Source organism: Tachysurus vachellii, chromosome 6 (genome assembly GCF_030014155.1).
Source record: "Tachysurus vachellii isolate PV-2020 chromosome 6, HZAU_Pvac_v1, whole genome shotgun sequence".
NCBI lineage: Eukaryota > Metazoa > Chordata > Actinopteri > Siluriformes > Bagridae > Tachysurus > Tachysurus vachellii.
This window is the reverse complement of record NC_083465.1, coordinates 27,649,745-27,676,635: the sequence shown is the minus strand read 5'-3', so window position 1 is coordinate 27,676,635 and position 26,891 is coordinate 27,649,745. Positions and strand designations below refer to the sequence as shown.

Here is a 26,891-nt window from a genome sequence, read left to right as displayed (position 1 = left end):
TGGGTGCTGCTATCAGGTTTTTGTTGTCCATAGTGTCTCTGTAAAAAATCCCAGCTGAGAGTCACCTGTGTTTCATCCCCATAGCAGGTGATATGTTTCTTCATATTTTTTCACGTATACCTTTGCTGACCCCTGGACTTCACTATATGGTCTGGTACAGTGGTTCAGTGGTTCATATGTTCGTATCCATATATATTCTTATCCACAGTGAATGATACTGAACAAGTTCTACAGTTTGTCAATGGTGAATTAAAGGCTATGAGAGATGTAGTTATTCAAATTAGGACATCTTGACTGCAGAGTGGTGGTGTCTGTAAGATGTTTAACACCTCATTATGTTTCTTTATTTCTAATAATGTTCATATCACCACCAATATCATTCAACATATATATGAGAGAAGCTGGGTGATCTATAGGTGCCCTATTTAACATTTTCATGGCAGTTCCACTCAGGAAGATGAAGCCATGCTTTTTGTTAGAGAAGATCACCCTCTGAACTCTGGCATGCACAGCTGCACAGACTTAAAGGGTGACTGGTATTTGAGGTTGGGACCTAAGAGGGCATTGCTATATTTTGAATATTTTTGCACTCTCTGTCACGGGCTGACTGTGTGAAATTTGTTTATGACCATCTCATACTTTGTTTCGTCCTAGATACTCTTTCTGTTCTTTTCTGAAAAACAAAACACATACATTCTAAGAGTTTATTTTTCTATAATTTAGATATTTTTTGTAATAAACTTACCAAACTGACAATAAGCATGTCAACCACCATGTCAGTTTCTGCTGACATCTTTTGTTTATCAATAGATATCACTGAATATTATACCTATCTTTTGTATAAATACTCCCTGTTCATCTGATTAAATTTCAAAGATATTTGTTATTCAGTCATTGTCTTTGCATGGTTCATTTGCAATATCATCCATGACATCAGCAGAGGTAGCAGCAACAGCACTTATCAGGCTTCTTCACCAGATAATTCTAACAGGTTCACACAACTACAAATATGTTTGAATGCCCCAGTGCTGCTTGTTTAGCCAACTCATATGCTGCATTGTTTCTTCTTACAAAAGTACTGCCTGTCTTTTGTACTGTACAAAAGAGTACAAAAAAAAACTACAAGTACAAAAAAATACAAAAAAGTACTAACAATTGTGATTTTTGCTTCAGAAACTGAAATTTATGGCACTTGGCAAATGCTTTGAATCATTGAAACTTTCAAAAATACTAAAGATAGCCTAAGTCTAAAACTCCGATGGGACGAAACGTAGAACATTTTTAAATACATATAACAAAAAGGGAAAAATATGCACAAGTAAAAACAGTAAGAAGAATCTATAATGTTTGCGATCAAATGAGTGAAGAGTATTAACAGAATAAAATGTCAGGAAAACACAGAAAAACACAAAACTGGAGAGCATCTGGGGAAAATCCTAAGAAGTGGCTTAGCAACCCCGTTTATGATGAAATTCAGGGGTGTTCAAGTCATGCCCCAGCCTATCAGACAAACAAAAGAAAAAAAACAAAACAAAGAATAAAACAACCAAAACCAGAACAACCAATCCATAAAATAAAGGCCTCTCTGTGCCCAGGTGGAACCAAAGTGAACAATTGCACTGAACGTGGTTCATCGGCTATACAGTAACAAAACCTGTTACCTCATGACAAGGTGACAACTGCGTAAACAGCCAAATTTCCCTCTAGGACACGAAAGATGACCATCTACAAAAAAAAATAGATCTTTGTGTGGTAGCGGTTGACTTTCCAAGTCCTGCAATGCATTCATAGTGCTAGTAGAAGTTAACTAACAATCATGTTGCTCACCATCCAAAATGGCTATTCTCCTGACAGATTAACTGTCTGGTCCCTCTTAATTGTCAACTCTGGTAAAGAAAGTATCACATCATAGCCTATCTTACACATATGAGAGATTATTGGCTGCTAACACCATTACGGAGATAAAATGGCATTAGAAAACCCCTGTTCATCTGACACATACAATTGGAAAGGCTTACTGTAATCAGAGCTAGCTAAGCAGTATAAAGGTCCTTCAACAATTTAAAAGCCGCTTCTGCCATCCACACCAAAGATGCCTTCTTCTGATCTGCTAATTAAGCAATGCATTTTGGATGAGGTAATTTTCAAAGCAATAACACTGTGATCAGCAATACATTTCTCACTATCGTGAATAACTTGGTGGCTTTTCAAACCAGTTTATTATGTAAAACTCTTTCCACAATATGTACCATAATATGGTTTCACTCCTATGTGAAGCTGCTGGTGAGGTTTCTTTTTTTAATTATTCTTTCCACAGTTTAAGTAGTGATACTGATGAATACTTTGGTGAGTTTTCAAGCTGTGCGAATGCATTGGTGAACTTTCAAACCACTTGATTTTGTAAATCTCTTCCCACAGTGTGAGCACTGATACGGCTTCTCTCCTGTGTGAATGGGTTGGAGACTTTTTAAACTACTTGGTTGTGTAAAACTCTTCCCACAGTTTGAGCATTGATACAGCTTCTCTCCTGTGTGAATGCGTTCATGAGTTTTTATACCTTTCGAATTTCTAAAACTCTTCTCACACTTTGAGCATTGATAAGGCTTCTCTCCTGTGTGAATGCGTTGGTGACTTTTTAAACTACTTGATTGTGTAAAACTCTTCCCACAATTTGAGCACTGATATGGTTTCTCTCCTGTGTGAATGCGCTCATGGCTTTTTAAAGCACTTGATTTTGTAAAATTCTTCCAACAGTGTGAGCAAACATATGGCTTCAGTCCTGTGTGAATGCGCTCATGAACTTTTAAATCATCTGTGTCTCTAAAACACTTCTCACAGCATGAGCAGCAATAAGGCTTTTCTCCTGTGTGAATGAGCTCATGTTTTTTGAGATACCAACTGCAAGCAAAACCTTTTTCACACTCTTTCACACACCTTTTTCACACTCTACAGCTTTACTAATGAGTGAACAAGCTTATGTTTGTTTAAGCTACTTAGTAGTCTAGCAGAACAGTAGACAAAACATCTTAGATTATTAGGTGCTAAACAACTATCATGTGCTTTATTCATCAGTCACAGAAACTGAAAAGTTGCAAGTAAATAAACAAGGCCAAAACTCATGCTGAAGAGATTAGTGCTATCTACTGTCCATGTTCAGTTAAATATACAGCTCCCTCAAAAATAGAGCTGACAACAAGTGTCCTGGACAAGAGTTTTAAGGTTACGTTGCATGGTTTCTGGTCATTTAGTGGCTTTACAGGTAAAATCTAACTTTGTTCTTTAGCAATACTATGTAAGAGAGGATTATTTTTTCTAATAACATAACCATTCTATAAATGAACAAATACTGGAAAACTATAAATATAACCCATCGACCTTCAGCATAAAGACTATTGTTGCAAATATAATATTCTAAAGTAATGATGATCTTTTTCTTAAATCCCAGTAATTTCTCAGCAGTCTTTTCAGTGAGGACCTCAACTAAAATGTCAGGGTGTCTCCTTTAAGTGTACACCTGAGGACAAAGACACAGTTCAACAACAAGCCATTTCACAGCCATTGGCCAACTATTACCACCTTTATCATCTGAGTCTGGGGTGTGGCAGGTACACATCTACAACCTTCGCATCAGTTAAAGATATATCATATCAGGGTATGGAGATCAAAATATCAGGAATCTAATATGTAACTCTAAATGAGTCACACTAAAATTCTGCTACATCAATGTTTTGATTGTTATGAAAAAGAGGAGGATTATAAGATGACAAACTAGAAGGTCTAATACACAACGCATTTGTGGCAGAATTACAGCCAACTACAACTGAGATAAAATACATTTAATGGAAGCAATATTTGACATTGCTGCACACACTGACAGTCAGAGGCTAATGTAAACCTCTTTTTTCCCCCCTCTGCATGTTAGATTTGGCATGTTTTATGCTGGATACCCCTCCTGACACAACCCTACTATTTTTATATGGGCTCAGGACAGACACTGAGAGTTAACTCTTCTGTGGCTAAGCTAGCGTTATTCCCAGGAATCAAATGCGGGCCGCAACAATTAGAATGCGGGATCCTGCCGCCGGACCACCTGGGGGCTAAAGGTAAACCTCATAAAACATATATAATGTGAAATCAATCTCTTTTAATCTCTTGGTACAGATAGAGTTAATAAGCATGTAAATCACTTTAATGTCTAAGTATTTATTTAAATTATTAGTAACTGTCTAAATTTATTTCATTAAAAAAGAAATACATTTTACCAAGTTGAAATGACCTTTAAAAAAAAATTATAATAATAATAATAATAATAATAATAATAATAATAATAATAATAATAATAAATTATTAATAATAATAATAATAATAATAAAAATGAGGTCCATTACCTTGGTCCTCAATTACGTTGACCGTAAGAAGAGTTGGACAAACTGAACAATGGGGCCACACAGTCTTGGTGTTGAACACTCAACGGTCCACAAAAAATGTCATATGAAGCGATTTTTTTGACGAAAGTCGGTGCAGTCTGATTTCTTTAAACTTTTCCTTCAAAAGGTTCCTTATTGTCTACCTGTAAATCTATACAAATCCATACAAAATTGGGTTTCCAAATACACCTTATTAGAAATTAAATATCACTTAAAAATCCAGTCAACCGTTAAGGAACATGTGTAAAACTCTAAACTGCAACACATAACTAGGGATATAAGGACAGAGCTAAATGCCACACTTCTCTTATGAAAATAACTTTTCAGATATTTTCAATCAGTATAAACAAATCAATAATTTTGTTGTCTGTTATAAGACTGGTGAGGGCACAGTTTCTATGCTTAGATTTGTGTTGTTTAATTTGATGTTAATCATAATAGATAAAAAAAAATAAATAAATTCAATGTATGATGTGTTTCAGTTACCCCGCTATTATCCATGTACGTAGGTCCAGACTGATCACGATAGTCTGTGTGTAAGTGTTCTAAATGCAGCTCAGGACATAAATGTGTTGAAAGGGAGTGAATGTTTCTACAAAGAAAAAGATAACTGTTTTTAAATCATTAAAAACAAGTCTGCTGAGACTGAGTTTAGTTGATTCTCAATAAACTCTCAATAAAGTACTTTTGGCATCAATATTCAGAGACTCTGAGAGCTTCCTTGACAGTGCCTGCCATCTCCACCATTATATGTTTTCGCATGGTGAACTATGTGAGACAGGGTATCTTCCTAGGTTTAGTCACCCTGCACCTTTTGGTCTTAAGTTTAAAACCTAGTAAAAGTAAACCTAGAAGGCTAAAACCTAAAAAACCCGAGTGTGTATTTACATATGAACCATTAACCACTACTTTAGAGTGTGACATCACAAATGGTACTCAAACTCCTCTATATTTTAACATTTGCTTGTGAATGTGTAGAGCAATGTCAAAATCAGTTTTTTTTTATTTTCATTAAATTAAAATATATACAACAAAATAATTAAAAGGAAACATTACAATTGATAATGTACATTTGGGCAATTTATTTGAATCATATTTACAACCAGAAGAAATCCCTTTTACAATGGTAAACTGTTATGATCCACTCTAGTCTTTGGCAACATAGAGTAAGTAAAGACAATAGATTTTGTATATAAGGTGGAGTGGATATGCCCGAAGAGATATATCCAGCAACAAGACATAATTGGCATCACTCGGCCAATGGAGCATTAGATAAAGCAGAGCAGAAAGGCTAAAGTCTGGAATGGATTAACTTTCGATGACTGCACACACAAGTATACTCAACACACAATATATACCCGCATATATAACATTAGGCTTTTTCATTTAAAATAAAAAATAAAAATAATTAAAAAAATTAAAGTAAAACACACTTTGTTATTATAGTGTGTATAGTAAGCCAGCCAGATGATGATGTTTCACTCTGTGGCAGAACACTAGACAATCTTATTTGAGATTGTATTTCTAAATTCAACACTGTTAAATTATTTTCTTTAACAGTTTCACTAAGCATCATTGAGATTTTATGAGTCATAGACAATTTCTGGAAATGCAAGTTTAAACTATGCAGGTACAAATTTGAAGGTTAATCCATTTATTTAAGACTTAAGACACCTTAAGACTTGTTTGCATCAAGAATGGGACAAAATTACACCTGAAACACTTCATCACTTGGTGTCTTCAGTCCCTAAACATCTTTTAAGTGAAAAGGAATGGCAACATTACAAAGTGGTAAATGATTTACTGTTTCAACTTTTTTTGAAATGTGTTGCAAGAACCAAAATAGGAATTTATTTAATTATTTTTTTTAAGTAAAAATAAAAACCATGAGGAACACATCAAATAACGTGCTGTTGTATTGTCTGCAATGAAATACAAGTCAAAGTAAATTTTGACTTTGTAACCCTTGTATAATGTATAACATGTATAATGTGCAATTAGGGAAATTATAGTTATGTTTCGAAGACAAACCATTTTATTCAGTAAACACTCAGATATACAGGTATAGTTTTATCTGTTGGTATAGACTGAAGTATGCATAGAATTTATAACAGCCATAATCAACAAAACAACAGGTATGAAGAATCAATAATGTTGATCTTCCCATTGTCCTAATTAACTGTCTGGCCCCTGTTAACTCCATTACTGCATTAAAATGGCTTTTGAAAAACCCTGGTTTTCTAACACATTTAATTGGAATGCCTTACTGTAATCACAGCTAGTTAAAGCAGTACAAAGTTCCTTCTTTAACATTTCAAAAGCTGCTTCTTCTGTCCACACCAAAGATGCCACCTTCTGATCTGCTAATAAATCGATGCACACTAAGGTGCTACTTACACTGCCACTGCCTACTATAGTCCACCATTCCCAATAAAGACAATATTTGACTCACTGTCTGAGGTTTAGGAGCTGTAAAAATCAACAACACCTCTGATAGTGAGAGCACATGACATGACTGGTACCATGCAATATTCTCCTTAGGTACTAAAACTTCTGCTTACAAAATAGTAACTTCTCTTTGATCACATTGAGTCTGTATTCTGCCAGTAGAGTTATTACCTTCAAAGAGTCTCACTGGCACGAATATGGCATCTCGTGTGTGAATGCGTTGGTGAACTTTTAAAGAACTTGATGTTTTAAATCTCTTCCCACAGTTTGAGCAGTGATACGGTTTCTCTCCTGTGTGCTTGCGTTCGTGAACTTTTAAATGACTTGATATTGTAAAGCTCTTTCCACAGTATGTGCAGTAAAATGGCTTCACTCCTGTGTGAATGCGCTGGTGAACTTTTACAGAACTCAATTCTGTAAAACTCTTCCCACATTGTGAGCAGTGATACGGTTTCTCTCCTGTGTGAATGCGTTGGTGACATTTCAAATAAGTTGCATGTGTAAAACTCTTCCCACAATCTGAACAGCGATGCAGATTCTCTCCTGTGTGAATGCGTTGGTGACTTTTAAAATATTTTTCATTTGTAAAACTCTTCCCACAGTCAGAGCAGTGATACAGATTCTTTCTTGTGTGAATGAGTTGGTGATTTTTCAAACAAGTTGCAGTAATAAAACTCTTCCCACAGTCAGAGCAGTAATACAGATTCTCTCCTGTGTGAATGCGTTGGTGAATTTTAAAGTAACTTGCATGTAAAAAACTCTTCCCACAGTCTGAGCAGTGATGCGGTTTCTCACTTGTGTGAATGCGTTGATGCCTTTTCAAATAACTTGCATGTATAAAACTCTTCCCACAGTCTGAGCAGTGATACGCTTTCTCTCCTGTGTGAAGGACTTGGTGACGTTTCAAACATCTTGCATTTGTAAAACTCTTCCCACAGTCTAAGCAGTGATACGGTTTCTCTCCTGTGTGAACGCGTTGGTGAACTTTTAAAGCACTTAATAATATAAAAGTCTTCCCACAGTGTGAGCAGGGAAAAGGCTTCTCTTCTTTGTGAATGTGTTGGTGATATCTGAAAGTAGAACTGTTTGTGAAACTCTTTCCACAGTCTGAGCAGTGATATGGCTTCTCTCCTGTGTGAATGCGTTGGTGATTTTTTAAAGTAGTCAAACTTGTTAAACTCTTCCCACAGTGTGAGCAATGATATGGCTTCAGTCCTGTGTGAATGCGCTTGTGAGCTTTTAAAACAGCTTTCTCTCTAAAACACTTCCCACAGTGTGAGCAGCAATGAGGCTTTTCTTTTGTGTGAATGAGCTTATGATTTTTGAGATACTGACAGCAAGCAAAACTTTTTCCACACTCTGAGCACTGATACGGCTTTACTCCTGAGTGAAGAAGCTGATGCATTTTTAATTGATTTAGTTGTCTAAAACTCTTTCCACACTGTGAACAGCAATATGGTTTCTCTCCTGTGTGAATGTACATGTGTCGTTTGAGACTATAAGGTTGGGACAAACTCTTCCCACATAGTGAGCAGTGAATTCTGTCTTTGCCCATTCTGTAGAAATCCCTCTGTGGTGAATTATAGTGTGAAGACAGCTAGACGATTATGTTTCACTCTGTAGCAGAACAGTAGATAAAAAAAAATCTTATATTATTAGGTGCTAAATAATTATCTTGTGCTTTATTCATCAGTCACAGAAACTGAAATGTGTTCAGTAAATTAGCATGGTCAAAACTCATGCATAGAAGGGGGGAATAGAAGCCTTTATTATCGCCACATATACATTACAGCACAGTGGAACTGTGGAGGTTGGGGGTCAGAGTGCAGGGGCAGCCCCTGGAGTAGGGAGGGTTGAGGGCCTTGCTTAAGGGCCCAGCAGTGGCAGCTTGGCTGTGCTGGGCCTTGAATCCAGATCCTCCGATCAAAAACCCAGAGCCTTAACCAGTTGAGCCACCACTGCCCACATAGTCTAGTCTAATCTAATCTTCTGAAGAGATTAGATTAGACTGGACCATCTAGAAGCTGAATGCTATCACTCTAACTTTGTTCTTTTAGTAATACTATGTAAAATTTGATTATTTTTTCTAATAAACAGAACATTTCATAACTGAACATATGCTGCCAAACTATAAATTACCAAATTAAATGCATTATTTATTTAAAGTAACGAAACTTACCACAGCAGTCTGTCCAGTGAGGACGTCAACTAAAATGGCAGCTTCCTTGAAGCCTAAAGACAAAGACACAGTAAAACAACAGGCAAATTCACAGCCATTAGCCAACTATTATGACCTTTTCACATAAGTCTGGGGTGTGTCAGGTAAACATCTAGAACCATTGGGTCAATTAAAGATATGCAAAGTGACTGGACGGATTATTCTTGAATCAGGGTATGGAGAAAAAAAAAAAGTGTATAAGATTCACACTAAAATTCTGATATATAAATATTTAGTATTTTATGAAACAGAGCAGGATTATGAGACTTCAAACCAGTAAATTGAATACACAACACATATTTATGGCAGAAATACAGCCAACTACAACTGAGAAAATACTGTAATATGTAAATACATTATTCTTTTTTCTAATCATATACAAATGTATGTAAAATGAAAAAAAGTATTTGCATTTAAGACTTTTATAAAGCTCATTATAAAGGGTTTTGAACTTTACTAGCAATTAAACATTTCCCTATTCATTTCATATTTATGTTTACTTTTACATTCAAACTCTTCAATTCTGCACTCAAATTTAGCATCTGAGAGAAAAATACCATGGGACAAGTTACAGTGAAGCATTTAAATATAGGAGAAGCAGTACATGGAAAAATAAGTTAGAAATTCCCTGAATGTATCCAAGCATGTACTCTTCTAGCATGTACTAAATAAAATAGTCCATTACTGAACACACACAAACACAAACATACACACTCAGCCCCCACCTAAGGGCAGTTAGGACAAAATGCTTTACACACAATCATCACTGCTTACTAGAATTAAGGCCACAGCTACAAGTTTTGATTTAACCAATTTAACCCATTCACAAAAGTATTTATTTATTTTTACAAATTGAACAGTCATTAATCCCCGTGAACCGGCTACACTGTCAATCAAAAAAATATGACATGTCTACCATCAGCATGAAGACTATTATTGCAAATATAATATTTATATAATATATAATATATATTTATATTTATATAATATTTATAAAAAAAAAAATAATTGACTGACTACCTGTATCATCATATTTATTTATTTATTTATTTACTTACTTGCTTATTTATTTAATGGTTACCGACAAATATATCGTCGCTGTCGGGCAGAAACCTCGTATGTCCAAATTTGGTCAATTTCATATTTTTTCACATATCGATGCTATTGATCAGTCCCCACGTGGGTCTGTTATTTTTACAAGTTATTAACCAATCTAAAGTCTTGAAAATAGCTTGAACGCAAATCTCTTAACTCCATTGGACACTTCAACTGTCTGAGAAATCTTGTAACTCCACCTCTTCTTCACTCCGCGGGAGAGCTGCGCGGCATATTTCTCCTCAAGATTAAGAGTCGCAACGAATCAACATGTCTTAAAGTGATATCTAAAGTGATTTTCATGGGGCTCAAAGAAAAAAAAAATCTTGACCCCCGCTAGTTCTGGTGCTCGTCTGAGGACAGGAATTTAGCGCAAGACAATCCACTGCAACGCGGACTAAACCCTATGCATTGCAGATAAGATAGGATTGTATCTTACAATGTCAAGGCAAACCGTTATGTTCAACCGTCATGCTCATCACTTTAAGCAAGCTGGCTGGCTTTTTGCCTCGTTATTATACGTAAACATGCCATATAACGTAGTGAAACGATAATTTGAACTTTATTAATTAAATTTTTTGGGTGAACTATCCATTTAACTATGATTTTATCGATGTTTATCTGTGTTATTGATGTTTTTTAAATATCTATTTATTACCGCTTATTATACATGTTCATTGAGGTTTTAAAATGTTTTTTTATAATATAATATTTGAATTAAATTTAATGTTTTGGATACCACTATTAAATTATTGTTTTTATTATTATTTTACTGACTTTAAGTCAGCCTACTTATAGACAATGCCTCTCTTGGCACTGTGCATGCAAAACACTGTTTTTTGGACACTAACAAGTGAAAATAGTTAGGTTAGATACATTTGAGTAGGTCTGTTTTGTTAAAAATCGATAGCTGTAATGCTTCTGTGCAGAAAGAAACCCGTGAGCCACGAAGGTAAGTTTGCGGCAGATTAGACCAATTTCCACCTATTAGACAGCCTAATCAGCTTATCGTGTTTTGTATTGCATCACTTATAGCTCTTAAACCTTTAAAATAGAGTTTAGGAAGATGTATGTAACTACAGTCATTAGCTTTGGTTAACTATTGAAGCCTTTTCTCTTGTCAAAAGGCTCAACGTGACCACAGACTTTATTTTATTTTATAACACTGTTGGCAACAGCGACATCTGTGTCTGTACCATTCTTATCAATGACATCATAATCTTGTATCTCCCTGCTCCCAAGTCATAAAGCTTGTATCTCCGATAAAACGTGACTTTGGGAAAATGTTGTGTTAATGTTGGTACACAACAGTATATGATAGTAATATAAAGGTATAATAACAACTTTAATGATACAATGTTTAATAACTCAAAAAAATACGGCGTTTTTTTAATTTCCTGAAAAATTTACAATTTACAATTTACTGCACAAAGAAGTCTATTTGAATATTGTATTCATTTAAATTAAGAGGGAAAACTTACCAAGTAGAAGTGATCTTTTTCTTAATTCCCAGTAACTTTACAGCAGTCCTCTCCATAAGAACCTCAACTAAAATGTCAGGGTGTCTCCTTTAAGTACACCTGAGGACAAAAACACAGTCCAACAACAGGCCATTTCATAGCCATTAGTCAACTATTACCACCTTAATCTTGTGTCTTGTCAACAAACAAACCCATCAGTTCAATTAAAGATATGCGAAAGGCCTGGATGGATTGTTCTCATATCAGGGTATAGATAACAAAATATTTGCTTATTCTATTATATCTAATTTATTTAATACAAAAATCTTCTTTCATGAAATGTAGCAGGATTATAAGGACAAGCTAATAAGCCTAAACCACAACACATTTTTTATGGCAGAAAACTGTAAAATGTATATAATAAATATATATAAAAAAAATTATATATAAAAAGGAGCAAAATTTGCAACTGCGTAACTAGGACATTAATTCAGATGTATTCCTAAATTCGGCACTAGTAAATTAATTTCTTTAAAACTTTCACTAAGCTTCATTAAGATTTTGCAAGAAACAAAATTCTTGCTGTCTTTGTGGCTTATTTAAAGAGTTAAGCTTACAAAAAAAAGTCTTTTTTTTTTTTTTTTTATGTAACTGTAAGCCTTGGATAAATTTGTTTAATAAAGACCCAAATTTAAAGCATTACATTATCTTACATGTAGATTTTGTCTTAAACAAATCTTATCCAACATTACATTCTCCACACACACTCAATTATGTGACGTGACATACAGCTAAGTATGGTGACCCATACTCAGAATTCGTTCTCTGCATTTAACCCATTCAAAGTGCACACACACGGCAGTGAACACACACACACCCTGAACTCACACCCGGAGCAGTTTGGTTGTCCGGTGCCTTGCTCAAGTGCACCTCAGTCGTGGTATTGCCGGCCCGAGACTCGAACCCACAACCTTAGGGTTAGGAGTTCGGAGCTCTACAGCTTAGAGTATCCACTGAAACAATACTGTGATCACCATCTGGTACATAAATGTCCCATAAAACCCTAAAATAAAACACTGAAGACAGATATTTTAAACAGCTTTTGATTCAGTTTCTGCTTAAAATTATAACACAAAAGGGTTTTAAATAGCAGTGTGGACAAACCAGATTTAAAATATTTCCAGTGTGCAAGTTAAAGTTAAGAGTACATTTTAATGTCTTTTTACTGCCCCTCATTAGTAGACATAACACAAATATATAAGACGCAAGGATGATTGAGATGTGAGGCGTCATCTGCTTACTAGTGCTTCACACTCCAGTCCAGTTGGTGGCGGTGAATGCACTAAAAGTTGGTTTGCCATCCGCCATAAAAAGTCATTAGAGGTAGAGACGCGAGGCATCAGCTTGATAGATGGTTTACTACACTACGTCCAAAACCGTATATCCTTGAAATGTATCAGCTCGGATTTAGCACAGCAAAGCACATAGCACAGCAAGACAGCAATGGTTAAAGTTGTAAATGACCTTTTACCCGCCTCTGATCAGGGTTGTGTCTCTATGTTGGTGTTGCTTGATCTTAGTGCAGCTTTTGATACCATTGACCATGCTATTTTCCTTGATAGGCTAGAACATGTTGTTGGTGTTAAAGGTTCAGCCCTCTCCTGGCTCGGGTCTTGACTGATCGTTATCAGTTCCTAGATCTAAATGGAGACTACACTAAACAAACTAAAGTTCAGTGTTCCACAAGGTTCTGTTTTAGGCCCATTGATTATTTCTTTATATATGCTACCCTTAGGTCAGGGGTCGGCAACCTTAAACACTCAAAGAGCCATTTGGACCGGTTTCCCACAGAAAAAAAAAAACACAGGGAGCCACAAAACCCTTTTGACATCTAAAATGAAGATAACACTGCATATATCGTTTTTTACCTGGAAAGTATAGAAAAAAACTGTAGTGTCTTGCATTTATGAAATCAATGAACTGCTACCGAGTAAACAAAATTTTATTTCTGCAAGCAAACAAAAATATTTTGAACAGTTTGAACTAACCTTAACAAAAAAGACGCTGGGTTGAAGGTTACTTTCAAATAAAATGTTCAATGTCTAATTGAGTCCTCTTAGTATTCATGACATCAATATTTTAACTTGCCGGCTGCAGCAAAATGCGTCTGCTTCTGTGTGTCGGATTTCGCAAGTCAGCAGTTATGACGCATATTTTGAGCGACAAAAAAATTAAACACGGTTTATTTTAATGTTACAAGAGCATCATAATCTTAGAATTTCATTTACTTAAGTTAGTAATAAATAAATAAATCTTACCAACTTTAAATTATCTTTAATTTATTTATTTAAATTCAGCCTGCTTGTTCTGTTGTTAACGCACATTTTTGTGCAAACGGATTCATTACACGACACAAACAACCTCAGTTCCGTCAGAAAGGTGAGATTCTCATCACTGTGTGACCAATATTCACAGAATTAGAAGGAAAAAAAACACACACACAAAAAAGGAGCAGCAATGACACTACATTTAGTTTTTACCTTTGGTGATTCAGGATCCAGTTGAATTACAAAATTTAAACTGTCTGTCGCTAAAAGAAACTTCTGCCTATTGTCTCTACTTCCTGTATCTGTGAGTGACTGAAACAAGACAAAAAGTCCATTGGCCACCATTCATGGATCATCCATGACGCACGGAATTTACTGCCTTACCATTGGATTATGCTTCAAAATTTCCAATCGATTCTATAGGCTTAGAGCTGTCGATAGGTGGGTCAAACTCGTAAATACACCCAATCCCTCTTAGAAGATAGGAACGTTTAAATACCCTGGACCTGGATTCACCAACTCAACTTTCCAAAGGATTTTCTCGCGTTATTTCGCTTTTTAAACGCTGAAACCACGCGAAACGTAAAACAGTTGTCTTTAAGAAACACGAAAAGAGGTGGGTATTCAAGACAAAGACATCGTTCTAAAACACCCCCAAATAATTTGAACCGCATACAGGAATACCTCCGTTCAGCTGTAGGGTGTGTAACCAGAGGTATATTAGACAATGGATGCTTACTAACTTCCTCCTGCTTAACTCTGACAGACAGAAGTGCTTTTACTAGGTCCAAAGGCAGCCAGAAGTAAGTTTTCTGATTACAGAGTAACTCTGGATGGTCTTTCTATTACATCATGTGAAATGGACCTTGGTGTGACAACACCAAGTAAAGGACCTTGGTGTGATTATTATGTTGGCTTTGTAGAAGCCAACATTCTGTTTTACTATTTAAGCTTAGACAAACAGAATGTTGGCTTCTACAAAGCCAACATTCCTATTTAAGCTTAGACAAAAATTTATCAAGGGTAACTCCTCCTAGGGCTTTCAGACCACATGCACCAAATTCGGATATGTTGTAGGCCCTGGTCTGAAGTTTGTTGCTATTACTTTTCTAAGCGATCTGAGTACCGGTACTTTCGGGCCCGGGTCTCAAAATGGCCTTTTTTCCCCATAGATTCCCATTATAAACTTTGGAGGTTTATAACTCGGCAAGCTTTCGAACTGTCTACACCAAACTCGGCCAGCTCCTTTAGGGTGATACTCTGAACAAAGTTTTAAATAGGTGTACCGACTGGCCTTTAGGTTGTCTTGCAGCCCCGTCCCCCAAAATATGCAAAATCAAAAAACTTTTTACAACATGGACATGTGACATATCAAAACACTCAGAACAATGAAGGTAACTTCCTCACGGGTATTCTGATGACATCAAGTGAAAATATGAGTATTCGGATGACTTCACATGGGATTCGGATGACATCACATGCTCGTCCCCACTCCAAATGCTTTGGCACCCTAGCTTTCTGTCCATTCACCTCCAAACGTAACACTGATCCTTATGTCCACCCGCCTCCAAAAAACACCGGCCTTTGTGAATACTTGCTTTGTCAAAGCCAACATCAAAGTGTGTCGTATCAAACTTTACAAATCTAGTTGATACTGTTCTCTCTTTTGAAGCTCACATAAATAAAACCACAAGGGTAGCCTTCTTTCATCTCATAAATATAGCTAAGAAAAGAAATATGATGCCATTACATGGTGCAGAAACACTAGTTAATGCATTTGTTACCTCTAGGTTGGATTATTGTAATGCTTTACTGTCTGGATGTTCCAGTAGGAGCATAAACAAGCTCCAGTTAGTCCAGAACGCAGCAGCTAGAGTCCTAACTAGAACCATAAGATATGAACATATCACCCCTATCTTATCCTCATTGCATTGGCTTCCAGTCAAGTTTCGCATTGATTATAAAATACTACTGTTTATAAAGCACTTAATGGTCTCACACCACAGTACGTGAGAGATTTTTTTTTTTTTATGATCTGTCATGCCTACTTCAATCAAAAGGTGCAGGCTATTTGGTAGTACCTCAAGTACAAAAGGCTACATCAGGGGGCAGATCATTTTCTCACAGGCTCTTCTGAGCCTGGTTCCTCTAAAGGTTTCTTCCTCATTATCTCAGGGAGTTTTTTTATTGCCGCCGTCCCCTCCGGCTTGCTAGGGATAGGGATAGATATGCAGTGATGCCTCGACATACAAGTTTAATTCGTTCTGTGACCTTGCTCGTATCTCAAATTGCTCGTATCTCAAAACAATTTTCCCCGTTTAAATTAATCGAAATCCCATTAATCCGTTCCCATTAATCCGTTGTTTGTGTTTTGAATATGAAAAATGTACAGTACCTGTATTTATAAATGACAAATATTGTATAAAAACATACAGTAATAAAAGAGTATGTTAAAAAAAATAAACTCCTTTTTTTTTGTTTTTTTTTACGGAAGATGCGCACGGAGGTTGAGGGAGGATTAAACAAGAGGAATTTTATCTTGTACGTACACTTTCGCTTTCGTTCACTTACTCGCTAATGTACACTCTTAATGCTACTTTACACTTAAATGGAACTTAACTAAACTTCATTAAAATTAACAAACTTAAATCAAGCATCGCGTTAGTTCAGGCAGGCCACGTCGTCAAGCGTGCATCAGCTGTTAATCAGCTGTCCACGACGCGCACCAATCCGGTTACACCTCACTTTGGAACTCTTTCTTGCACTGGTCACTACATTACTTCACTTTCACATTATCATGTATACTGTATATACCATATATCTAAATTATATATAACAATCATCTGCATTCAATCCCTTTTGTTGCAAATTATACAGATCTGTTTTTATTTTTATATTTATGTTCATTGTATCTTTTATATTTAGATTTAAAGATCTATGTTCATTTTTCTTTTAATTTATCTTTCTTATTCACCCTTGTTCTTAAAGATCGGCACTAGAACACTACTCCTCCATCACCCTTATTTGTTGCACATCCTTCCCATCTCTATCTTTCTGTCTCGCTAAACTGTACAAGTCCTTCCCTCACCTTCCCTCATGTCTAACCTGGCATACAACCCATCATATGCTTTATGTTCAGCCTTTTCCATGTCGCTCTTCAACCTATGCTGTGATTCCTTGTAATGCTCTCTAATTTCTTCAGTACTTTCTATGTCCCACTTCTTTTTAGCTAGCCCCTTCCTCTGAATGTTGTAGTGTACTTCCTCGTTCCACCACCATGTTTCCTTATTTTTTTTTCTCCTTCCAGATGACACACCTTCTACTGTACCTTTCCACCCTCCTACCCGCCTCCCTGACCACTTCTGCTGTAGATTCCCAGTCATCTGGAAGCACTTCCTGACCACCCAAAGCCTGTCTCAGCTTCTGTCAGAATTACTCACAACATTGTTCCATTTCAACTTCCACCACTTTGTATTATTTTCTTTTTTAATTATTTTTATATAATTATGTGCTTTTACAGTAAATTCTGTGTCAGACTAGGGAAAACGAACAAGAGGCCCTAATGTCCAGACATTAATATTGTATGTGATAGAAATATGGGAACTTTAGGGGAGTATGTGTGCATGTGCTCTATAAGAAATGAAAATTTAATGTAGCCTTGCCGAGTAGATAACTCAAAGGGAAACATCTTCAGTAACCAGGGAGGGTACATGAGCACACACACCAACACACACACACACACACAGACACCTGGGTTACAAAACAGAGAGCTAAAAAACTAGAATTTGTCTCTTCACTGTGTAGACTTTGCACTGGATGGAAGACGCCTTTTGCTGCAGCAAAATAAAATTATTTCTTTTTTTAGAAAGAAGTTTTATACATCTAGATCAAAACTGCTACCACAGTGCTTTTAAGTCTCTGTCATTGAATACATTAACTTTGGTTCACTAGGTTTACAGACTAAAGATACCTAAAAGAGCCTAAAAAACTGTTCAAAGTTCTATTTATTTATTTATTTATTTATTTATTTATTTATTTAACATTTTATACAAAAGGTTATGATTTAAAACGACGAAGCGCTTCTATTTTATCTGGCACAGCTTTTGCAATCTTTACGGTAAAGGTAGTGGAAACACACAGACCAATTGCATGCAAGTTAAGCCATCCCATGTGATACGACTCAGCCAACAGTGCAAGACAGATGAGAGAGAATTAGAGTAAAGTTACACATGAAAGAAAGATAGCGATACATGTAGAAAACAAAGGGAGAGAAACAGACGAGTGAGACGGAGAAAGGGAGAGAAACAGACGAGTGAGACGGAGAAAGGGAGAATATAGAACAAATACCGCTCTCCAAAAAACGAAAAGTGGACAGCGAAAACATTTAATCCAGAATGGACAGACTCATTTCTGTTCACACTTTCCACTTCACACTAAACCAGTGTGTCTCATATGTTCAGAAACCGTGAGACTTATTAAAAGTGGCAATGTGAAACGCCATTATGAGACAAAATAAATGTTTGGAACAAACCTATCCACTCAAATCTGAAGACAGCGTCCCTGAGATAGCTTTCCCAGGTCTAAGGAAAGTAGCCCTATACATCCTGACTACGTTTGGCTCTACATACAGTACAACTGCGAGGCAGCTTTCTCTAGAATGAACATAATCAAAACTAAATATGGTTCCAGGCTCACTAATGAGCACCTCCACATGTGTATGAGAGCGGCCCTGACTCAATTCAAGCCCATGTTTAACATCCTGCCAAACCAAGCTAGAGCTCAGTTCTCTCACTGAGATATAAAATGGAAAGTTAAGCACTTTATTTAAACACACAATTTTCACATTTTATTTATTTTCTCTTATTTTGAAATGTAGCCTTACTTTTATTTATTTAATGAGATAACATTATACATATCTACAGTCATACATATGTTCAGTTCTATGTTATGTGACAATAAATATTGTAAAAAAGTTTTGGAATTGTACTGAATTTATTTGATTTGACAGTCAGGTATTGATTGCTTGCAGATGTTGATACAACTACTAGGCTACATAAATATATATCACACTAACTAGTTAGACATTATGATCTTCTGGACCTTTGCTTCAAGAAATTTTCTCTTACTGGCCCTCTTTCAATTTTAGTTGAATACCTCTGCTCTAAGGGAAGTCCATTCCACCACCTTGGTGCCTGAACAGAAAAGAGTTGTATACATACCGAGCAGTGCTGGTAGTTCTGCGGGTGCAAGGTGCATTGCGAGGAGTGATAAGAACATTGAGGTAAGAAGGAGCTGGTCCATTTTTGGCTTTGTAGGCAAGCATCAGTGTTTTGAATCTGATGCATGCAGCTACCAGAAGCTAGTAGAGGAAGCACAGCAGCGGGGTGGTATGGAGAGCTTAGGAAGGTTGAAATGTTTAGTGGAGAGAAGACAGAGAAAGACCATGGTTGAGGAAAGAGAGGAGAGGAACGTGTCTGTGGTTGAATCCAAGGGTAGTGAGAAACAGGAGTCAGGATCAGGAAGAGATAAAAAGAGTGCCAGAAGCTACAGAGGAAGGGGAGACAGAGTGAAGTTTGTAGCAGGTAAGAGAGAGATGATGAAAGTTGGTTTTAGGTAGGATAGGGAGATGGTGAAGGATACCAGTGATGGTGAAGGATACCAGGTAATGATTAGAGATTCAATAGAGATGTAAAGTGGGGTAGGATTCATGTCTGAAGCTGGGGAAAGACAGGTGAAAACCAGGTCCAGGACATTTGGTTGAAATTGGGGAGGTTGAAATTGCCAAACACTGTCAGAGGGGAGCTGTCGGAAGCGAAAACACTGAGCAGTGAGTCTATTTCTTCCAGGAAGTCTCTTATGGGACCAGGAAGGCAGTAGACAACAACGAAGACAAGTTTAATTGAAGATGTAACTGAAATGGCATGAATTTTAAAAGAAGAGATGGTTAAATGAGACAAGAATGTTAAATGTTGTCACTCCTTGACAACAGTAGACCTGTACCAACAACCCTGTTCATTTGGTAAGAGAAAGCATAGGCAAATGATAGAGCAACTGGTGTAGGGGTGATCTGTTGGGATATCCAGGTCTCTAGTGGGAAGCTAAAGCCGACATAAAATCAGCTTTCCTTATGGCAGACTGGCAATTCCAGAGCCCACTTACCACCACTGTTTGAGACTCCAACAACAGAGGAGGGTAGATGAGGTTACTGGAAATGTGACTTCTGCTCTGTAGACAAGAGGGCCTATGACTGTAGGAGGTGACTGAAGAGATGGGTTTGAGGCACATATCTGGAGCCAACCAAAAGTGAGATTTAAAATATGTTTTGGTAAAATAGATCAACACAGTACTAGCCACTTATTTACAATGCATTAGGGAATACTTACAAACTTCTACAGACAATAGTGTCTGGTTCAGAGAACCTTCAATTTAAATGAGTAAGCCCTGCCCACAATTCACACTTTAAGGGAGACTGAAACTAATCCTGATTATTCAGCTGAGTGAACTGCTAAGCAAAGAAAATGGGTCTCATTAATAAAACTGTGTGTATGATCCCTACTAAAAGTTTACGTGCGCCCAAAAACAAAAATGGCGTACGCCAAAAAATATTCCGATTTATAAAACCGTGCATATGCACACCTGTAAGCAATGTTCCCGCAGATGTGCGTACGTGAACCAGCCTCATATCCGACCCTGTACACGCCCATTTTTACACGCCCATTACACGCTCTACAACTGCGCGGGCACAAGAGTGGACCTCGTTATAATGAGTTTTCTCTGCGCTCTGCGGGTTTAAAAATTGGGTGAGGAGTCAGCGTCTCAGGGGGTAGCCACTGTCGCCTGCAGGTTATAATCATATTAAAAGCAACATTGTTATAATTATATTAAAAACAAAATTGTTACAGTTTCTACTTTTTAATATTGTTAAACATAAGCAAATTCATTTTCAGATGTGCCCTTATAGCAACATGACTGTAGTCAATTGTGCCGATTACATTTGGGAAACCAGACATTGCTGCAAATTGCATTTTAATTTCAGCCTGTTCTCGCACAGTGTAGGGGAACTTGATGTATCGACTACCCATATTAAGTATACCATTCAAAATGACAGATATTATGGCACTCAGGGACGGCGATATACCAGACCTATAGGGTGAGATGATAGATTCCAATAGAATTATTTCATATACAAAAAGGTCTTATAGTCAAAGTTGAGGATTACTTATAGTTTTTTTTATATAAATAATTTACCTGTCTGCCAATTCCCGCTGGAAACAGCCGGTTGCCAAGAAACCCAGAGTGTTGCCCGCTCTAATACTGGACCCAATTCAGCACATAGATCCAAGAGCACAGCTAAATCTAAATCTAAATCTAAATCAGCTTATTAGCCAGTCATCATCATGGTCCCTGAAAACTCGTTCTCTCCTTATTCTGCCATTGGTGTAATCCTCCAACAGTGCCAGCAGTGCCATCATGAAGCATTACATACCCGGGTCACCGGAGGATTTATATGTTTCTAGCAATTAGACTGATCATTAACACCTTGACAAAATCACAGAATTAATTTGTGGGCGAAAATTTAAGACGAAAATGTTATAGTGAACACATGCTTCTTCATGACGGTTTTGTAATGAACACCGTAATAGTTAGGACCGATGATGAGTAGCGATTGTGCTTCATGACTGTATTTGCAGACTTTAATGTGACATTTTATGATATATGTACATTAAGGAAAATATTTCGTTTTTACACTGTGTTCTGCAGATCTCTAATAAAAGGGTGTTTCATGCTATTCTGTATCACATGTAGTCACGCCATCTCCTCCTTCTCTCCCGTTGTGGACAATGTGACTGTAAGGCAGCGCTGATTATTATTATTTTTTTTTAATACATTTTGAATTACGTTTGGATTTTACTAGATGTATATAGCCTAAAACAATCGGCACAAATAACACTGTTGGATTTAATCTTCATGATAATGTGGATATAACGTATGAAATGGAGTGAAAATTAAATGTCATTAATTCTTATAATCGTTCTTCCCACATTTATTTTCTACAATCTAACTTCAGTTCACGACCTCACCATCTGTGTCGCCAATTCCCTTTGCCTCCAGAATGTGCGTACGCACAGCTCAAAGTTTGCTTAAAGGTGCGCACATTCTCCCGTCAAGTTTGTTTTTTATAGATCACAACCTTTGCGTTGGAACTGGCGTACGTACGTTTCCAGCCCCATTTTGTGTGTACGCACGCTTTATAAATGAGACCCCAGCACTATAAGATCAACGATACAATATAACAAAATTCAAAAGCACACATCTCTACAACAAAGTGAGTTAAGCCAATAGTACATAAAAGTCTAAATCCTACCTCACCAGAAAGTTACCTGCAACTCAGAAAGTACTGTAATATTTAATGAATATAAAATGGAGGAATCTTTGACATTACTTCACACAATGACAAGCAAAAGCAAATAAATTATTAGTTTGTTACAATATAGAGGAATTTGTGTCCCACTACCAGTTGTGATCAATATTGTTTTAATTTGACAGTATTGTCTAAATGGCACATTAATCATATTTTGGTCCATTTATCAAATAAATGTAAAAAAAAAAATAAAAATATGGAAAATATCACTATTTGGTATTCAGTATATTTCTGGTTTATAATAACAACTATTAATATGAAAAAAATAGGTCTTGGTGCTGTCTAAATAAGCTTCTAAACTAACACAGTTTGACACAGTTACATTTTGGTCTAATTAATAAATAGATGATATGCCAACTGCCCTATAAATTTTATTCCAAAAGTACATTTGAGTTTTACTGGGAATAAATTTTATTAAACACATATATAACATAAAATCAGGCAACATATAGTTATAGTTTCAAATACATAGCATTTTATTCAGTACATATATACTCGGGTATACAAGTGTTTATCTGTTGGTATAGATAGAAACAAGCATAGAAAAAATACAAAATGACAATTGCAATATCACATTAATGTTTAGGATATTAGTAAATGCATGAATTCATTTAATTAAAAAACTAACATCCATAATCAACAGAAAAAGTATAAAATATCAATAATGTTTGCAACTGAATGAGTGAAGCATATTAAGGTGTCACCTAGATAATGCTCGCTTCCCTTTGAGTCCGGATCCCATCAAGGGTTCTTTTTATCATCTCAGGGAGGTTTTCTTCACCACCTCCAACTCTGACTTACTTAGACTTTTTTCATCTTTCCTCAGTGCAAAGTGTGAGTAGCAATTGTCTTCACCTTGAATTCTGTTTTCAAGTCTCAGATTTCAGTATCTCAACCTTCCTCTCGACCTGGTGTTGCAGGACTCTTAGCAGCCCATCCACACACACACACACACCCCACCACCATCAGTACAAAGGTCTTTCTTCAACATTTCAAAAGCTGCTAATTAATCAAAGCTCACAAAATTACTTTCAAAGCAAAGTTGAATCCATTGCCCACTATAATCAACCATTCCCAAGAAAGACAACATTTGACCGACCGTCTGAGGTTTAAGAGCAGTACAAATCGCCAACACATGTAATGGTGAGAGCATATGACTGGTACCATTCAATACTCTCCATAGGTATGCAAACGGTTGCTTACAGAATTGTAACTTCGTCTTGATCATGTTGTGTCTGTATTCTGTCAGTAGAGCAGTGATATGGCTTCTTTCCTGTGTGAACGTGTTGGTGTTTTTTTAAATAACTTGCATTTGCAAAACTCTTCTTACACTGTGAGCACTGATACGGCTTCTGTCCCGTGTGAATATGTTGGTGTATTTTTAAATAACTTGCATTTGCAAAACTCTTCTCGCACTGTGAGCACTTATACGGCTTCTGTCCTGTGTGAACGTGTTGGTGTTTTTTTAAATAACTTGCATTCGCAAAACTCTTCTCACACTGTGAGCATTGATACGGCTTCTCTCCTGTGTGAATACGTTGGTGTTTTTTGAAATAACTTGAATACGCAAAACTCTTCCCACAGTCTAAGCACTGATACGGTTTCTCTCCTGTGTGAATGCGTTTGTGAACATTTAAAGTACTCAAATTTGTAAAACTCTTCCAACAGTGTGAGCAAACATATGGCTTCAGTCCTATGTGAATGCGCTCATGAACTTTTAAATCCGACATGTCTCTAAAACTCTTCCTACAGTGTGAGCAGTACTGACGTTTTTCTCCTGTGTGAATGCGCTCATGTTCTTTGAGATAACGACTGCAAGCAAAACTTTTATCACACTCTGAGCACTGATATGGCTTTTCACCGGCATGAACATGCTGATGTGTCTTTAATTGTCTTAGTTGTGTAAAACTCTTTCCACATTGTGAACAGCAATATGGTTTCTCTCCTGTGTGAATGCACATGTGTACTTTTAGTATACTCAGACTGGCAAAACTCTTCCCACAATGTGAGCATTGATATGGCTTCTCTCCTGTGTGAACGCGTTGGTGAGTTCTTAAAGCACTTGACTGTGCAAAACTCTTCCCACAGTGTGAGCAGTGATATGGCTTCTCTCCTGTGTGAACGTGTTGGTGTCTTTTTAAATGACTTGCATTTGCAAAACTCTTCTCACACTGTGAGCACTGATACGGCTTCTCTCCTGTGTGAATGTGTTGGTGTCTTTTTAAATGACTTGCATTTGCAAAACTCTTCTCACATTGTGAGCACTGATACGGCTTCTGTGCCATGTGAACGTGTTGGTGTTTTTTTAAATAACTTGCATGTGCAAAACTCTTCTCACACTGTGAGCATTGATAGTGCTTCTCTCCTGTGTGAATACGGTGGTGTTTTTTTAAATGACTTGTTTTCGCAAAACTCTTCCCACAGTCTGAGCACTGATACGGTTTCTCTCCTGTGTGAATGCGTTCGTGAACTTTCAAAGTACTTAAATTTGTAAAACTCTTCCAACAGTGTGAGCAAACATATGGCTTCAGTCCTGTGTGAATGCGCTCATGAACTTTTAAATCCGGCATGTCTCTAAAACTCTTCCCGCAGTGTGAGCAGTACTGTCGCTTTTCTCCTGTGTGAATGCGCTCATGAACTTTCAAATCCGCCATGTCTCTAAAACTCTTCCCACAGTGTGAGCACTGATATGGCTTTTCTCCTGAGTGAACATGCTGATGTCTATTTAAGTGACTTAGTTGTGTAAAACTCTTTCCACATTGTGAACAGCAATATGGTTTCTCTCCTGTGTGAATGCGCATGTGTGTTTTTAGTATAGTCTGAGTTAAAAAACTCTTCCCACACAGGGAGCAGTGAATTCTGTCCTTGCCCATTCTGCAAAATTCCTCTGTGGTGATTTATAGTGTGAAGACAGCCAGACGATTATGTTTCACTCTGTAGCAGAACAGTAGATAAAACATCAATCTTAGATTATTAGGTGCAAAACAAGTACCATGTGCTTTATTCATCAGTCACAGTAACTAAAAAGGGGGCAGGTAAATAAACAAAGACAAAACTTAAGCTAAATAGATTAGTACTACACAGAAGCAGCATGCTATCAGTGTTCAGGTAAACATACAACTTATTAACAAATCATGTTCAAGAGTTTCAAAGTAATGTCTGGTTATGTGTTGCATGTTTCTAGTCACAGAATATACTGAATATTCGCTGCCAAATTAGAAATATGACCTGTCTACCTTCAGTATACTTAAGAAACATCATACTTAATATTTCTAAGGAATCTAAAAACACAACATTTTTAATGAACTTTCCTAAGGTTTACCTGTTTTTCATTGTTTGTATTATGTATTCAATTTAAGTGCATTATTTATTCATAGAAAGAAACAAAAACTTACCAGCTGGAGTGATCTTAATCTTAAATCCAGTAATTTCACAGCAGTCTTCTCAATGAGGACTTCAACTAAAATGACAAAAGTGTATCTCCTTCAAGTGTACACCTAAGAACAAAACAGTTCAACAACAAGCCATTTCACAGCCATTAGCCATCTATTAACACCATCGCCTGAGTCTGGGGTGTGACAAGTAAACAGCTAGAACCATAGAATCAATTAAAGATATTCAGAGTGACTGGAGAGATTGTTATCTTAAGAAGTTATGGAGAACAAAATATTAGAAATCTATTATGTTACTTTATTAAACTTCAGCTACATCAACATTTCATATTTTACTGGTAAACCTAATACACACCACATCAACTACCAGCACCAGCTGTGATCAATATATTGGTTTAATTTGCCAGTATTATCTGAATAAGCTTCTAAAATAATGTTTAAATATCACACGTCACACTTTGGTCTATTTATCAAAGAAATGCTACACTCAACACCCAAAAAATACAAAATACAAAAAAATACAAAAATACAAAATAAATAAATAAATAATTTTATGGAAAATTTCACTTTTCTTACAGTGTACTTCTGATGTATTATTATTTTACATAAAAACTAAATCAAAGGACAAAATCAGGACAAAAAGCTTCGACATCATTATTGAGCTAATAATAATTAAGCTAAAAGTAACAATAAATGCAAGAAAATTAATTACCAGAGATTAAATCACCTCGTTCCCTAGAGCGCATACGGTGCTACTGAATGCGCGAAGCAGGAGTAATACACACACGCGGTGCACCACTATTCAAGGCCCCACCGACAACAATTAGTAGGAACCTCTAACAAGAATCATTAAGCAGTGAACATCGACTTTAGTTAAAGCAAAATTTACATTTAACAAGTTTTGATGAAGTTAACCCATTCACAGAATTATTTATTTATTACAAGTTGAACAGTCAAATGTATTTCCCAAACAACCGACTACACTGCCAAAAAAAAAAAAAAAAACCTGTTTACCTTTAGCATCAAGACTGATGCTGCAAATATAATATTCAAACGTGACATCTTACTTAATGGTTCTTAAGGAATATAAAAACACAACATT

The 26,891-nt window shown here is 36.5% G+C and overlaps 2 protein-coding genes across 3 annotated transcripts in view; both read right to left on the bottom strand.

The window, feature by feature from the left end:
• LOC132847676 (uncharacterized) overlaps positions 1-14,288 on the bottom strand; it is a 240,621-nt gene extending 226,333 nt beyond the window's left edge. Inside the window, 5 exon segments of the mRNA XM_060873178.1 lie at positions 2,366-2,892; positions 7,112-8,492; positions 9,055-9,107; positions 11,670-11,768; positions 14,189-14,288. Of these exon segments, the coding sequence (XP_060729161.1) occupies positions 2,366-2,892; positions 7,112-8,430 (1,846 nt within the window). The 5' untranslated portion in view covers positions 8,431-8,492; positions 9,055-9,107; positions 11,670-11,768; positions 14,189-14,288.
• An 8,590-nt stretch (positions 14,289-22,878) lies between these two features.
• On the bottom strand, positions 22,879-26,555 carry LOC132847663 (zinc finger protein 658B-like). 2 transcript variants are annotated; one of them, XM_060873161.1, is made up of 3 exons: positions 26,502-26,555; positions 25,793-25,894; positions 22,879-25,331 (listed from the first exon to the last, which is right to left on the bottom strand). In XM_060873161.1, the coding sequence occupies exon 3, from the start codon at positions 25,268-25,270 to the stop codon at positions 23,597-23,599; it is 1,674 nt and encodes a 557-aa protein (XP_060729144.1). In that variant the 5' UTR covers positions 25,271-25,331; positions 25,793-25,894; positions 26,502-26,555; the 3' UTR covers positions 22,879-23,596. The 2 variants fall into 2 exon arrangements, with proteins under 2 accessions (XP_060729144.1, XP_060729145.1); XM_060873162.1 differs by having other exon boundaries at positions 25,793-25,857; positions 26,502-26,527.
• Between the last annotated feature and the right edge of the window lie 336 nt (positions 26,556-26,891).

Coding starts and splice junctions, on each gene's coding strand:
- LOC132847663 (XM_060873161.1), bottom strand. CDS start 25,270: ATGGGCAAGGACAGAATTCACTGCTCCCTGTGTGGGAAGAGTTTTTTA.